Raw genomic sequence first — 16,034 nt, 5'->3', positions numbered from 1 at the left:
AGAGCCCTGGGAGGCAGGTGTTTGGATTGTGTAGGAGTTTGCTGATAAGAGTCTTTATTAGAGAGGAAACACAAGGCTTTGATCTATGCTATTGGAAGATAAAGGTTTTCAGATTCCTTTTGTTTTCTTTTGCAACATGTTAGGATGTATGCAGAGAATATGAAGGTGCATGTTCATATTATTTGCATCTTGTTTTTCCGTGGTTTTATTTTTATTTTAAAAATAATATTTACTTCAAATACCATTTTTATTTGCTGCTTTTAAAAGCAAACAAAAATTTTAGCCTCCCTTCATAAAAATTTTCCCATCAATTTTTTTCCTGTCTTGCTTATATCTCTGCCTATGTTTATGTTTTGTTCATATAATGAAGCTCAGAAGAGCTGGTTTTTATGACGTAGTGCATGTAGGAGAGACATCTAGTTACATGATATGGATATAATAAAAGTGCAGTGCGCCTTTTTTCCTTCAGTTCAGTCTATGTGTACTTCAGTTTTGCAGTTTGCACAGTGATCACTGTTCAAGTGTTAACACCCTCCTCTTGTCATAAAACTCCAAAGCTAAGGAAGGCCTGGTAATATTTCCCTTTATTTGAATAAGATAACCCCCTTATTATCAGAGGTAGCTTTGATCTAGTGTGCACAAACTAAATATACACTTTCTGAGGGGGAAGTATAAATAAGGAGAGAAGCTGCCCCAAATTGCTGTGTGAGTTAACCTAAAGTAGGTTACTTTGTGGTGTGCAGGAAGATTTCCAACTTAAACATAGGTGCAAAGGTAATGAGCTCATTCTGTCATGAGTTAATGTGTATGTATCTTGTATAATTATGTCAGCACATCCAACAGGTAAATTTTTAAAGATTTTCCTAATGGTACATTATTGAGGTGCTAAATCTTAGCACCAAGAACATGAGTAATACTTTATTTTCTTTTCCTCTTTAACAGAGATCCTCGACCAACCAACCAGCGCGTCAACAAGCATGTAAATAATGACACCTATCTTCGGGTTCAAAACCTGACCATCTTAGTCAGAAACATAAAGACTTACTATCAGGTGAGATTTCTGCTCTCTGCTCATTGGTCTGTGGTGATTGATTGATTGATTTTTCTGCTAGTGCAAGGGCCGGTGGGTCAAAGAGAACCTTGCTACAAGAAGCAGAGAGGAAATTGTATTTGTGTAGAATTACTTTGAGCCATGCTTTCCTTATGTCGGTGTGGGTACCTTCTCAATTCCTTACGATCAGAGGCTACTGCCCACCACCTTTTTAAAAAAAGTAGAAGAAATTGTGCTCAAAGTGTGCGATAGCACTTGGAGATATGTGTAGTAAAAAGGCTCTTTTGTGGTGTGGCTGTGGGGGGTGTGTGTGTGTGTGAAGCGGTTTGTTGAAGTTGGGGTAATGTATCTGGGTATAAATCTTGTTTGAAATGAGTCTTCTCTTAAAGAGTCTGCCAGAAAATAAGTTGTTATGAGGAAATGTCCTTAATGCTAAAGTACAAACCTCAAGTTGATACACTGTTAATTAGGAAAAAATTGTGCCTATCTTGAAGGTAGTCTTCTTACACTGTGTGTCTGTTCTTAGGTGTTAAAGCAGTTGTTTGTTCTGAACCCCTTCTCTAAGAGACTTAAGTGCAAGAATGACTGCTAATTCTCACAGATAGTCCTCTTAGATGGCAGCTGTGCCCTGACCATCAGCTTTCTTCTGCTGTAATAGTGCTCCCCTAAGACCACGGTGGTGACAGCTGAGCACTTCTGCAGACTTAGATACGTGTTGGATGCTGCTGGAAAGCCATAGGAGTGAATTCGATCACTGTAAATAGAATTTCTGTATGCACACCGTTGTTTATATTTAGACTCCTTAGTGGGTGGGTGACTGTTCTGTTTCCTTTTATGCATCTTTTGCCAGATTTGAATGCTATGTGGTATAAACCAGAGTGAAACCACTGAGGACTGTAAAAATATTCCTCTGCACACGTGTCTCAATCATAATGAACAAAACTAAGCTGTAGGAGTTGATGTCAGTCTGTTCATTCTGGATACTTCATCTCTTCTGTATATATATAGTATTTGCTTTGTTTTCAAAACGCAAAAGAGATGTGATGCTTAACTACAGTAGTGCTTTTTGATGCTGTTCTCTTCTGGAGCTTGCCTGCTGCCACTCCATGTTATTACCACTACTGTCCTTCTGGACTTGCTTAGGGAAGCCTAAAGAGAGAGGAGGTTCTGAAAAAGTCAGATGGGGTGGATGGCTCATCTGTGCAAGTTCTAGTTTGAGATGATGTAGGAGAGTATCATGTATTTCTGAAGACAGCTGACCTGTGTTTCAGTTGTTGAGAACTGGAGATGCTGATGAAATGTGATGTCATTCCTGAGACTTGTGACTTCTAGGGGGAAATTCCATTTGATTATAACTAGAGGCTGAAGGGCTTTGGTTTGGTTGGTTGTTGTTGCATTTTTTTCTTGCTTTCTTTGTAACCCACTGAATAGTGTAAATGTATGTGGAGTCTACAAGCAAAGAGGACCAGGGACACGACTATCCCTTCTCCCTCTCTCATCCCCACAAGATTTGCAGTCTGAGAGTCTAGGCTTTCAGGTGTTGAAGCTCTAAAGCTTTTTATTCATGTGAGTTCTTCTTTTGGAGCCAATAATCTGACCTCTTTTAAGAGCACCTGAAGAGAGATCAGTGTCAGGAAAAAAGAAAAGTGATTCAGAATCATGTGATGTATTGCTCCCTGTCTTGTTGAACTAGCTCTTGAGCTGTGAAATCATAATCCAATAAAGCTAGCGTAACTCGTAGCGAAAATAGGTTAAGATGCAGAGTTTTCACTGGGAAACAGCAGCTCAGGCTTGCAGTGGCAGACATAATGGTGATGGTCCTGCTGTAGTCCATAGATTAAGTACTATGAATCTTGCTGCCTGAAGACTATGCACTTGTTGTGGTTCAAGCCGACTGGGACAAAGAACCACGCGGTCTTCAGCTCTCTCCTCCACCCACTGCCATTTCCGCAGTGATGTGGAGGGAGACAATTCAACTGAAAAGGCCCAGAGGTTTGAAATTAAGGATAGGGAGAGTAATAATCTACCATTTAAGATGACAGGTAAAGAACCAGAGCAACCTGGGAAGAAAAACCTAGATTTTATTCACCACCACCATTTATGAAGTAGGATAATGAGAGGAGTACATCAATAAATACAATTCAATCTTAAATGCACTTCAGCCCCCCTCCCTCCTATCTTTCCAGCTACCTCCTCCCCCGCTGTCAATGCAAGGGAGCTGGGGGATGCATCCATCTGGCCACTGTTCGTTGTCCATGGCAGCTCCTCCTTGAGAAAGAGGGCCCCTCGCAGTCTCTCCTTCCTGCTGTGTGGTGTCCACCTCACAGGAGGCAATCCTCTTCCTCATCGTGAGCCCCTCAGGGCGCCAGATCACTTTGGGCATGTCCTCCACTGATGCTCAGTCTCTCTCCCCTCTCACATGGGGCTCTGCACGTACAGACACATCCTGGACGTTCTCGCTGCCTCAATTCCCTCAGCTGGCAGGCAGTCACCTTCCTGCCATCTCAGCCATCACAGGGGTTCAGGGAAAGGTCCTGCTCTGGCAGCTTTCTGCCTCTCCTTCTCCTCTGGGACTCTTCTCTCCCTCTTCCCCTCTTTCTTCTCAGGATGACATTCCTTTGTTCTCCTCTCACCTTCCCCTCTTCCAACAGAAAAACTCCCCAACGTTAAAGACAGGGCAGTTCAAAACAAGACGAAACCAAAAGAGAGAAAAAGAACAACGTGGTCACCTCTTAAATACCTTGATGGCAGAGGTGCTGACTGGCCTGGCCCTGGCCGGTCTGACTCCTGCCTAGGGGTGGGGAGGCTTCCCAAGTTTCGCACGAGTCATCCCCCACTTCTACAAAAAACTCCCCACCAGATTCAAACCCATGACAGCACTGTATGTAAACACAGCAGTTGAGAGCTGATCATTCTTTGTGTTTGGTTCTGAAAAGGTTTAAGTACAGCAAAGCTTAATAATAAAATAACTTTCTCTTTTTTTGGTAATAACATTATACAATAAACTTATTTGTCCCTGTCACAATTTTATATTCAGGGCAAATCCAAGGTCTCAGTACTAATTTGAGATTCCCTTTCATGTGGGTGTGTGCAGCCTTCAACTTTCCATAGCCTGGGAGGAGTTAAGGTCATCTATGTTGTAACTGAGCTGTGGTGATTGGGGCTGAGTATGATGCTGTATCTGTACTAATGTCTCTAATATTTGTACTAATATGTGTACTAATATTTGGAAGATTTCTTGCGTTGTAGGATTCAAGTAGCTTTCACTAGTTTTCTTTTCAACATACAACCCAATGGATGCTTTGGAATATATTAAATATTGTTAGGCCTCTTCTGTCTTGTATGTTGGAGATGTTTTTCAGTAGGTTGAGATTCTGGGCATTGGTTGATGAAGTAATATTAATACATTAGCTTTAGTTAAAATGAGAGTAATGTATTAATGACTGAAAATATGCAATTGAACTTGGTTGCAGACTGAAATGTGGGGAGGGAGTTCCTGAGGAACAATAGGAACATGAATTTGCTGCTTCCTCAGGAGAAACAAAAGCTCTAAAAATACAGTGTTGGCCTTGACATTTTACATTCCCTTTCGCTTAATGGACCCAAGTCAAATTTGTGGCTTAGTTACTGAATTGGGTAAACCAGGTGTCCTAGAATGAGGAAAATGCTACCTCAGGTTTTACTGAAGGACCTTGGTAGGTATGAAAGAATACTTGTCCCTCTCTGCCCTGGGCAGGATGCAGTCAAGAATATGATGTGAATGCATGGTACTGTAAACCATATCTGAGGAGGGTGACGTAAGTGGCTGCTAAAATTAACTGATATTCAGAAGCTAGCTGACATTTCAGATATGTCTAGTATCACCGTATCTAATATCAGATTTCTTATATATTTTTATAGCTAATATCTTTGTTAAAGCAGAATTCTTATTAACACAGATAATATTACTTAAGATAACACAGACAGGTCTAATCCACAGGTGTGAATTGAGGTATTGTCCAGTGCTGGGACTTTCTTGATCTCTGAGGGTCTGTGCTGAGAATGACTGAACAAATCGGGTTATTGGTGGAATTTGGCTTTGATTTGAGCCATAAGGTCAGTTCCTATCTGTGTTTCAGCAGGCATAACTTGAGAGATATAAATACAATGGAGAACTCTTTTTCTAGTTCAAATAACATCTAATTTTTAGAAGCTTGAAAACTGGATTTATTCATTAGCAATTTTCTCACAATTTTAAACTGTGTAAAATTGGATTGCTGATGGCTACTAGGAAGAAAGTTATGTCACAACTCTTAAAAAGGGGAGTTTGGTCGTGGCTTTTTTCTAATTGGATATATGATGTTTGTTACTAGTGGTAATGGGCAACATCTCTGCATTTCTCAGTCTGAGTGGTTGCACCTTTGCACGTCTGTTATTTTCTTGAGAGGCCCGTCTTTTGAAAGCAGGTATGTGGCTCATTTTGCTGTGGGATTTCATGAGCATTCAAGAGAATCTGTCATTAATTGCATTTAATAACTTACAGCACTGGTTTACTGGAGAAACAGCTGGTCATAAACCTTCTGGAATTGGTGCCATGTCTTGGAAAAAGGCTGAGCATGGTGGGATGTGTTCATTGCTCATTGAGTGAGTTTTATCTATCTCTTCTTGCTCTGAGTGATTTCAGACACTTGTCTGTCTTTAAACTGGCATTCAAAATAGTTTTGTAGGGAATAGCTTAGTACAGAGAATTACAGGTTACTGTCCGTAACTGCAGTGTGGATGTTGATTAAAGGGGTCAGTAGAAGGGTACTGGAGAAGAGATGCTCATCCACTTCTCAGTGATGCAGATGTTGTGCATCCTCATCAAAGGGGTGGATTCTAGTGGATACCTACAGCTAACCAGTGTGTGTGTGGAACAGCCGTCTGCCTTGTGTTGATAGATCATAGTTGGGAATGTTGGTCCTTAAGCTGACACTGGCTAACTCACTGCAACACAGATGAAATTGCCTTACACCTTACTATTTCTGAGGTGGGCCTTCACTTTGCAGTGCTTCTGTTGTGAGCTCCACTAAGGCTTATCTACTGGTGCAATTAGATTGGCTTTAATGTAGTTAGATGTGAGCACTAGAAGACCTTGTTGACAGTGAGTTGTTCTGGCCTTTATTCTGCAGGGTCTTGTGCTACTTTTTGAAATGCTGATTAATCCCAGCTGTGGTAACTGTCTTCACAGTGGTGTGGCCCTATCCCTGTTTCTGGCAGAGTTTGTTGGCAATGTTTAGGAAAAAACCAGCACTGCACAAAACCAGCTGTAAGCTGCAACAGTCTGTGCAAGAGCTATTGTTGTTGCTGGTTCTGTCACTTCAGATGGTGGAAGAAGAAAGCCAGAAAATCTGAGGGGTGTTGGCCTATGCCTTTGCCATGCTGTCCAGAATACATAAATCCTGTAGGTGTCGGTACCTGAAGTGCTTGTGTAAGAGCAGCTGCCCTAATGTCTGCAGCGCTTGGAGAACACGCGCATTCCTAGAGAGTTTTGGAAGAGACTGAAGGCAGGCTGGCAGGGCAAGTTTGAAGTGGCTTTGCTGTGCTCTTCTGCTCATGTGTCAATCCTTGAGTTTAGTGTTTTTCTAAGGAACTAAAAATCACTTTGATACCAGTTTATTAAAAAAATTATTAAAATATCTGTTTTGATGTCAGCTAGTTTCCTAACTTTCAAACCAGTAATCACTCCAACAGTATATACTGCACTTCCAAGCAAAAATTTCTGCCATTTACATTAAAAGCTTGAGGCTGATGAAGAGAAAAAGAAAAAAAGAATGTAGTTATTTCTCCATGGATATTATGTCCATATCTGGAGTATGTGGATGAGAAATGCTGCAGTGTGGTCATGCCTCTATTTTTGCTGCCTGCGTTCCCCGCAGTTGTGGCTACCAAATACCTAGCAAATTGCCTCATGTTTCTAAATAGGTTGGAAATATATTTTCATTTAAAAAAAAAATTACTGAGAGGTCTAAAACTAGTTGTGACTGTGTGGTTTGTGGAGATTCAGTAAGAAACTCATAACTTTTAGCATTTCCATTGAAGATGTGGGAGAGTAAATATGAGAATAACACTGAATTTGTAGAGACCTCATATCGCCACAAATCCTGCCCTTCCCACCTAAACTCACTTAGCTGGGCTCGGAGATAATAGTGAGCAAGGATGCCTTACTTTTAAGGAATATTTCTTCAGACCTGCGTCCTTTTACTTGGCTGCCCTATATTTGTGTAAAACAAGTACAAGCAGCAGGGTTTTTATCAGGCATGTTAAAGGGACTTAGCTTCCTGTGAGTTTTGCTGTTGCTGCGAGTAGTTTTGTTTCTAACGTATGGAAAAGAGAGATCACTTTGTCTTCAAACAGCAAAACCTGGTTTGTCTTCAAACCAGCAAAAGCTATTTCTCCCAGTGGGTCAGTGAAGGTCTTGCAATAACAGCTTCCAGATCAATATACAACTCCTGCTTCTGTAGTTGAAGCTTGAGTGAGGTTTAGAATTCTTGACTGGACTGCAGAGAGGAATTGAAACTTGGAGCGGCAGATTTGGGCACAAATTATGGACTGGCAACTCTACTTAAGCTGTAAATAAAGTTCTGGAAGTAGCAGTGTCCTCTTTCATGGATTGAAATCTTAGCCTACTAGGCAGGCTAGTTCTGGTGGTCTAGTAATCCAGCTCTTAGCAATGTAAACACCAGAATGCTAGAAATGCACATAAATGTGCACATCCTTAAGTCAAAAATCATTCCTCTCTTCTGAGCAGGAGAGTTTGAACCCACAATGGCCTACTGAATTAGATAAAAATAACCCTTTTTTTTGCTAGCCTTGTCCATTTGATGTGTTAAAATACAGTGTGCCTTGGTGACTGTTTTCCTTTGATTCCTGTTCCCTAGAGGTCTTAATTTAGCAGCTTGGCTTAGGAGGAACCTCTCATTTTCTTGAGCTTTAAATTCCCAGATTATTAACCAAGAATGTCAGCTTTCTCAAGGGCAAAACATTGGAAGCTTCAGCAGATAAACTCATTCTAATTCAAGTACTTTACTGATCTCACAAACTCCTTGAGTATATGTTCTTCCCGTTTTCTGTTCAGCTGAGCAGGCTGTATGCATGCACTCTCCTTAATTGTTTCTGCATTGGCAATTGTACTGTTGTAGCTACCAAAGGTAGCGTGTGTGTTCTTGTGGCCTTAAGTTACAGCTGCACAAAGAAGCAATGGAAGACGGCCACTGAGCCTCTCTGCCATTTTCACAAGTCTGCAGTAAGTTGGTCTGACAAATAAGTTGGTGCTAAGGCCCTGTTGTGGAGATGCTCTGTGTTTCAGTAAGGCAGTGGGCTAGGATTCAGGAGGTTTTTGCCACTGGCACAACCTGGAGTAGGACCTTGTTAGCTCTGTATTATTTCCACTCCTATTCTTCGTTTTACTTCTCTAGTTAAACTTGCTATAGGCACAGACTGTCTATATGTATTTATGCAGTACTTAGCTTAATGAGACCTTCTTGGTTCTGCAACAACAAAAATGTTTTGAGTTAGACTTTTCTGTTCTACAGTAGCAGGATCATGAGACATGAAGGTTGCATATAAGACTGGTATTGCAAAGACATTGTTACTGGAGTGGTGGGCACAAGGCAAGGGAATGACTGACCTGGGCACAGATGTTCTGGGAAATCCTGAACCAGTGATGTTAGTCTTTTAGTCCTTCACCTGAAAATAGAGGTATTGTTCTGCTGCAAGTGGAACGAACATAAGAAGAATCACAGAAATTGACTGTTTTGTATAGATGCTGTTATCAAATGTTTCAGTGAGAAAGAGGCTGACACAGATGACTCCTTGACACTAGCCAGACTGTCTGATGCTTTTTTTTTAGTGAGAACTGTCTTGCTCATTTCCAGAAGAACTAGGCAAACGTTTCTGCGGAGGTCAGTGTTCCCAGGTCGGTGAGAAATAACCATTTCAGGTGGTTACTAGCGTGCTTTTGGACACCTAATTGAGATTACTGGCTGTGATTCTAGGATGCATTTCAACTGTTATATTAAATTATGTCTGGAACTTTAATGGAGGACTGAGCTTAAAGAGACGTTTTTTTCCCTTGTGCCTCCACGTGCATTTTAAGAGAGAATGAAATAGTGACCTCAAACAGATGGAAGAGAATAGGTTGGCTTTTAAACAACTTTATTGCCTATAATTTCCTGGAGCTAGAATATGGGAAGGAGCGGAATAGGCTGGCATATGTCTGTGCAGTCTTGTCTTTGTTTTGCTTAATAAGCTAGAGGGGTGTGAATTTACTGTGCAGACAAATGAAGAAGCTGAGCCAAGAGAGGAGCAGTGTCCTAAAATAGGCAGACAGAGGTGACCTGTAAAAATTTTACAGTATGGAATAGCCGTTTGGTTCCCACACAGCAGTATTTACTTAACCTCTGACATGTGAATTGAAAACAATTCTTGGGATGTCTGAATTACAGAACCCGTTAGCTCTGTCCTTTATATGGCTTTAAAAAGGGTAATGCGAGAGTGTGTGTGGCTTCTCTTAATGAAAGCCAAGGCCTAATGTTAATCTCCTCGACTATTGCTCTGATTACTGATGCTAAAGCCACAGGGTATTTCAGTCTGCTACTACATATGTATTTTTGGATATTAGGTTTAAGACTTAAGTCACTGGTCAGACAGTCTCACCAGACAGCCACGTTCAGTCCTGCTGCCTGAGTATCGGGCAAGTGTCCCACTTTCGTCAGCTGAAATTTTGTGAAGGAAGGAGCTAGGTTTTGTAGAGCCTACCAATTTTGGCTAAGTTAAAAAGTAGCCTGCATGCCACTTGTAGCTGAAAATAGCTTTGAGATTAACGTTTGCTAAAAGACACTAATAAATGAAAGTTTCATTGCTTTATTGCTTACGTTTCTGTAAATAATTCCATGTCATTTAGTCACTTCTTAAAAAGTCTTTAAAGAGACAAGATGATGGATTCCACAACCGGATAAAGTATGACTGCAACACAACCCCCCTAATAGCAGTTCCCAAAGCAAATAATTTCTGCTTTTTAATGGCAGGTAGCAAATGCTAATGATTTGTGTCCCTATTTTATGTGCATGTTCTGTCTGTTAAAGTCTTGTTTAATCCAGTGTGCCTTTTACTGAGGCTATTGTCACATGCTATATTGTGACACACGAGATTCGGTTTGCAGTCTTGCTCTTGCACAGCTCTGACTCCGGGTTAAGGTTCGGTGTCAAGGCTTGTTCCTGTCGGTTCCAGCAACTTGGGGTGACCCTGTGGTGCGGGGTGCGCAAGGGTGTCTCTGTGCCGCAGCTTTCCACTCCAACAGCCTTGTGATTAGTTTTTGTTACAAAGGTCTGTAACGAACTCTCACCTTTTTGTACCCTGCTTTTTCTTTTTTTTTATATATTGACTTATTAGACCTATAAGCCATTCTTCCATGGTGTGCTATCTTCCAAGACGGATATTTGAGATGCATTTTAAAGCAGTGCTTGTCTGTCATTTTGAAGGAATGATTATCAGTTTCCGAAATGCGTGGGAGATGTTGGATAGAGCATTGTATCCAAATGCAGAGCTATATTTACTTTTAAAAATGTCACTTGCATTGTCTGCTTGAGTTTATGTTGACCTCCAGTACTTCTGGCAAACGTGAATGCTCTTGGGCCAAGAACCATGCATGGAGGTTGTGGAGTCGCGTACCCTTACTAAATCCCACAAAATGATGGGATTTACATTTCCGAGTGTGTCTCTGGAGGGAGTTTCAGTGTGCTGGTTTCTTCGCTGAAGACAAGCCATGGGAAAAGGTGCATTTCTTACTTTATGTGGTGTAAAGTAAGCACAAATTAGGAAAGGCACCTGCTTATGAAGGCACAGAAATTGAAATGCTGTCTCTTGCTGATGCATGCATATATCTCCCATTTGCAAATACGTTGTTTTTTTCCAAGGAAGGATTTGAAAAACAAGCTCTAAAGATCAAATAAAGCAGCAAATTAATATGTGTGTACACTGTACTTTAAGCAAGCAGAATGCCCTTTTTTAGAGCTGTTTAGATGGTTTCTTTGAATATAAGCTCTGTGTGAGCTGGTACCTTTCCCATTTCCCATTATGATTAAGAGGTGGAGCTGAAGGGGAGTTAAGTGTTTAAATTCTGCTGGGTCCTCATATGGCCAGTAAAATGCCTAAATAAAAATCAGCTCAGCAGCCTGAAATGGCCCCTGTGGAGCTGTCACTGTCTGTTCTCTTTCATAATTAGCATTATTAAAAGTCTCTAGATATTTATTTAATTTGTTTTTTAGACTTGGAATGACGTTGTTAGTGCTTGTTAGGTGATCAAGAGAAGTGATAGACATCTGCTCCTTTGGGGGGTGGTAGGAGAGACTTGTGGTCTTCACACAAAGGAAAAATGTTGTATGAATTCCATTAAAACATTTCCTGTCCTCTGAAAATGATGTAGTGGATTATTAATATTTTTAAACTACAATATGTAGTGTTGTTCCTCTAGAAAAAGTCACCTTTATTTACCTGATGTTAAAGAACTGATTTCAAAACCATCTAAATTGTTTGCTGTAGGGCTGAGAAGCAAAAGAAGATAGATAAATTCCCTGTGGCACTTTAAAAAGGTTTGTGGTTGGTTTTGTTGTTGCTGTCTTTTTGTTTGTTGTTTTATTTTTTTTTTTCTTAAATGGTGATCCCATCTGTAGTATATCCACTGGAAGGGTGTCTGTAAGGGTGTGCAGCATCAAATTCATATTGCAGAAAGGCCTGCTCAGCATGCAGTGTGTGTTAGAAGAGAAGGAGAGGATGGTACTGAGGTTAATTCCTGGTTCATTTTGGAGCAGATGTGTTACAGTAAAGCTAAGTAACTGGGGTCCCATGGGAGGCATAAGTATTTAGCACTGAAAACTAGAAGGAGGTGAATTGCTTTTCAAGTTTTGGTATTAAATGCAGATTTATTATGCATGTTAAAAGGCTCATTTTTGAGGATGTGGGTTCCAGAGAAACAGAATGAGTCTTGAGAAGTAATTTTGTTGGAAGTAGAGCACGCTTCACTTTTTGTTGTTTACAAAAACCAAAAACTTCTAATTTGATTGGTTACCTGAGTTACTTGGAGTCTTTCGAGACTGTTCAGTCACTTCAAAACAGTATTACAATTTAACTACAAGGAGTTGCCTTTTAATGTAAGGTCATTTCAGTTATGATCTTACAAAAAGAGTAAGAAAAAAAAACCAAAACCAAAACCTCACCATTCCAACCAACTAACAACCAAACCAAAAAAGCCCACCATGTGTGTTCTGTGTTTTCCTGAATATGAAAAAACTGCGTGTCAGTATTGAAGGCTTTGTCTTTGTTTTCAAGGTTTGTGCAAATGCTTATCTGAACAGCATGTGGATGTATCTTTACATGCAGAAGGAATGAGTCCGTAGTAGAGGACTACAAAAGCTGCCATTATTAGAAGCCTTGCTTACACTTCAGTGCTCTGGCACTTAATCTAGCTCCCAGCTTTCAGTCAAGCAGAAGAAACTAAACCAGAGTGCTCTGTTTTAATTCCCAAACTTGGTTGAGCTTGACAGGAAAGGTGTTTTTGATCTCCCTTTTTCACTTAGCCCTTTCTCTTTTGAAATTGCTGTGTCCAGATTCTATGCAGTTGAGGGATTTAAACTGCTGCAAATCACTTGTTACTGCTTGAAGACTTGTCTCGTGTAAGGCGCAGCTGCAGTTTGGCTTCTTGTTTCTTAAAGCATCTCGGTTAACTTGGAATCGCACTTTCTTTGCATGGCACAGGACCTGATTTTAGGCGGCGCTGATTTTCTCGGGCTGACTCCATGCAGCTTGAGATGCCGAGCATCTTGCATGGCAGGGTCTTGAAGCAGTTTTGCTTTGATGTGCTTAGATATTGTGAAACCAGAGTTGTCTGCCAGGCCGTGGTTTGTTTTGGCTCTTCTCCTTGACAGCGTATAGCAGCTTATACCAATGTCAAGGTATTTATCACACTGTCAGTACTTGGAGATTTTGCAGTGTTTATGGCAACTGTGTGTTTACCTGCAGAAGGACTCATCCTGACCTCCTTTCCCACTCCTGAGCTTAGCAGGGCACCTGGTTTTGGAGTCTTGGTTGTGGAGGCTTTGAACACTCTGACCAAACTGCTAGTGGGATAAGAGAGCTGAGTTGACATGACAGTGTAAAAAGCAGGTGTTTTTAGAACAGTCAGACCCGCTCTACTTTTCCAGTGTGAAGACTTTGCAGTCAGGCCTGTCACTCATTTGTAAAGGACAGAACAGTTAAAGTTTCTTTTCAGTTTGCTTATAAACAAGTAGAAATACATTGGTAACTAATGACTTAACCTCCTGATAAAGGGAAAACCTTAAGTATTAAATACTTTTTAAAAAACAAAACAAAACCCCAAACCAGACTAGCTTGATCTTACTGATACTTGTGCAGATCTCTCCCGCCAGACAGCATTGATCTTAATTCCTCAAAGTATCTTTTGTAAGTCAAGAAAGTTAATAGTGTAGAGTAATTTTTTAATTGGCTAAACACTGCAGAATAATGCTTAAAACATAAACAAATTCCTGATTTATTCGGCTTTTTGTAACAGGTAGCATGCAATTCCTAACTTAAAACTTTAGCATGCTGGAGTCTTGGCTGCTTTCACCAACCATATTTAGTATGCAAAGGTGGTGACAAGCAGATGAATTCAGTACATTTGTTTTAAATAAGCTTTTTCTGTGGCAGTTTTTAATGTACATCTGCAGCACCATGAAACCAGAGGTTATGGTTTACTGGTTGTGTGTGATACTTTTGCGTAGGTGAATCAGATTTTAAAGTGGTTATCTGACCATTATGCCAAAGACGGTTATCAGGTTAGCTCTAGATTTAAGTCATTATAGTCAAAAAATGAGTAAATAATGTTGCACTTCTGCTTGCATTTTTTGTGCTTGTGTAACTGGTGGAGAGGTGCTGCAGAAAGATACATTCTTGTAAGCAGGGAAAAGCTGGGGAAATACTCCAATGCTTATAGTTTTCATCCCCAAAGAAAGACGTTAAATAAAAACAAACCAAAAACGTGACCCACATCAAACAAACAAACATCCCCAAACCACTTATATCAAGAATTTGCATCAAAGGCTACTTTTTTGAACTGTATGTGTGTTGCTTTTTATCCTTTCAGTAAGAGTAAATGCACTGTGGGGGTGTATGCTGTGACCCTGCGGTGGCTTCCCTGTTCTCTGTCTGCTGGTGCCAGTGATGAGGGGTGGTTGATAACCCCAGTAATCTTTCGCTGGAGTCTGCACAACCGTTGTTTTTTCTTTGCTGGCATGATAAGGAATGGGTCCTGCCTAATGTACCAACAAATTGCAAAAGGGAGAAGAGTGTGGAGACACCTGGAACTCCTTCCTCACCATGGAGACTTGTTGTACCGTCAAGTTAGTCTGAGGGTTGTAATGAAGTGCGCCTGAGTATAAGGGAGAAGAGCTGAAACAACAAAAAATATTTCTAAGTATTTCGTACTAGTCAGTTAAGATGTAAGATGCTTTCAAGGTGTTTAATGCAATGGTTTTTTAACATTTCAAACATTAGTTTGATCCTACACTAAGAAAAAGTAGATATGAAAAAATAGTAGTGATTTTTAAAGACTTCTTTGTTCACTGTGATAATTTTTTATTCTACTTTCAACTAGGCCTATGTTGTTTTTTTTTTTTTTTAATTTAAATCCTTCTTCCTACCTTCCCAGACACTGGGTGAAATGTTTAACTTGACCTGAAATATTTTGTTTGGGGCACTTGTAAGAAGAGCAGAAAAGAGCGAGTTCTAGAAAACAAGGTAAAGTGATATCAAGACACATCTGTGTGTCTTATATGTAATAGGTTAAGCATGTAAAATTCATTAAATGGAACAGCTGTCAGAAGAAGAGACTGTGAATGCCCTGATCCTAGAATACCTAGGTGTTAATAGATTTACTTAGGAGAAGGGCAAAATCTGAGATATAATCTTGTTTGCTGAGTTCATGGCAGTTATTGGCCCAACATCTTAGAAATTTCTGCTTTATTGCTGGATAGATTTGTTGATATTGACAGTGACTTTGACTTGCCTGAAGCATGAACACCTATGAACTCTGAAACATGCATTCCAGCAACGGCTTCCCAAATTTTCCAGCACTCGCAGCACAAGCTTTCTCTCAACTGAGTGATAGATTCTGAGAATTCAGTCTCTCCATCTGTCAGATTATGCTTAGACTGTGGTGGGCATAAAGCATTTCCAAGTCAGTTTAAGCCATGTAAGGTATATGACACACAGCAACAGAGAGTCCACCATTCGGAGCTGTGACCCCCTCATCAGATACAGTAAACTCAGTTTAAAGTGTTCTCCTGTGAATGTTGACACCTATACTTCCTCGAGAGACCAGAGCTTTGCAGAAGGCTGTTTTCTGGTTATTCTGACAGTCTTGCTGTTTTGCGGTACAAAAGGAAGCTCCCATGGAACAGACTTTCCTCTTCCACTTAATGGATTGAATTTCTATAGTTGATAGGGTTGAACACAGTGACAGAAGCTATTTTCCCCCCAGGTATTACATTGGAAACTGCAGTCCTGGTCAGCTGCTTCAAGAAGGCAGCTCCTCCCTACATACACTAGTGTAGTAAGTCTCAGAGTTTTTCTTTGATTGTACCATCAGCATCTAGCTGGCTAGCGTAAGATGTGTCATTCAGTTACCCTGTGTATGCAAAGAAGGGTTCAAATGCTGGGCTGGAATTACAGTGCAGTGCTTCTTGGGTGCTCAGGGAAGTCTGCTAGAAGGGTATTCTCGGCTCCTTCTGGTAGTCTTAAGTTAGGAAAAGATCTGAAATTTTTTGTACTCTGATGCAAATCAAGGCCTCAGGGAGGTTGTGTATTCATAAAAAGGCAGAATTGGGCTCTTAACTGAGGTCCACTCGCTACACTTACTGTTGTGAGGGTGGGGAGAGAGGGAGGTTTTTGTGTCAGTTGAGGCACTCAC

General features: G+C 40.6%; 1 protein-coding gene across 1 annotated transcript in view; it reads left to right on the top strand.

Annotated features, from left to right (window-relative positions):
• Positions 1-942: 942 nt before the first annotated feature.
• Positions 943-16,034, top strand: part of CCDC88C (coiled-coil domain containing 88C) — a gene marked incomplete at its 5' end in the record, with an annotated part of 90,871 nt that continues 75,779 nt past the window's right edge. Inside the window, one exon of the mRNA XM_009877970.1 lies at positions 943-1,051. Within this exon, the coding sequence (XP_009876272.1) occupies positions 943-1,051 (109 nt within the window). The remainder of the gene's footprint in view (positions 1,052-16,034) is intronic.

The sequence above is a fragment of the Apaloderma vittatum genome, unplaced genomic scaffold, assembly GCF_000703405.1.
Source record: "Apaloderma vittatum isolate BGI_N311 unplaced genomic scaffold, ASM70340v1 scaffold3671, whole genome shotgun sequence".
Lineage (NCBI taxonomy): Eukaryota > Metazoa > Chordata > Aves > Trogoniformes > Trogonidae > Apaloderma > Apaloderma vittatum.
Note: the sequence above shows the minus strand (reverse complement) of the source record. Positions and strands in the feature narration are given on the sequence as shown.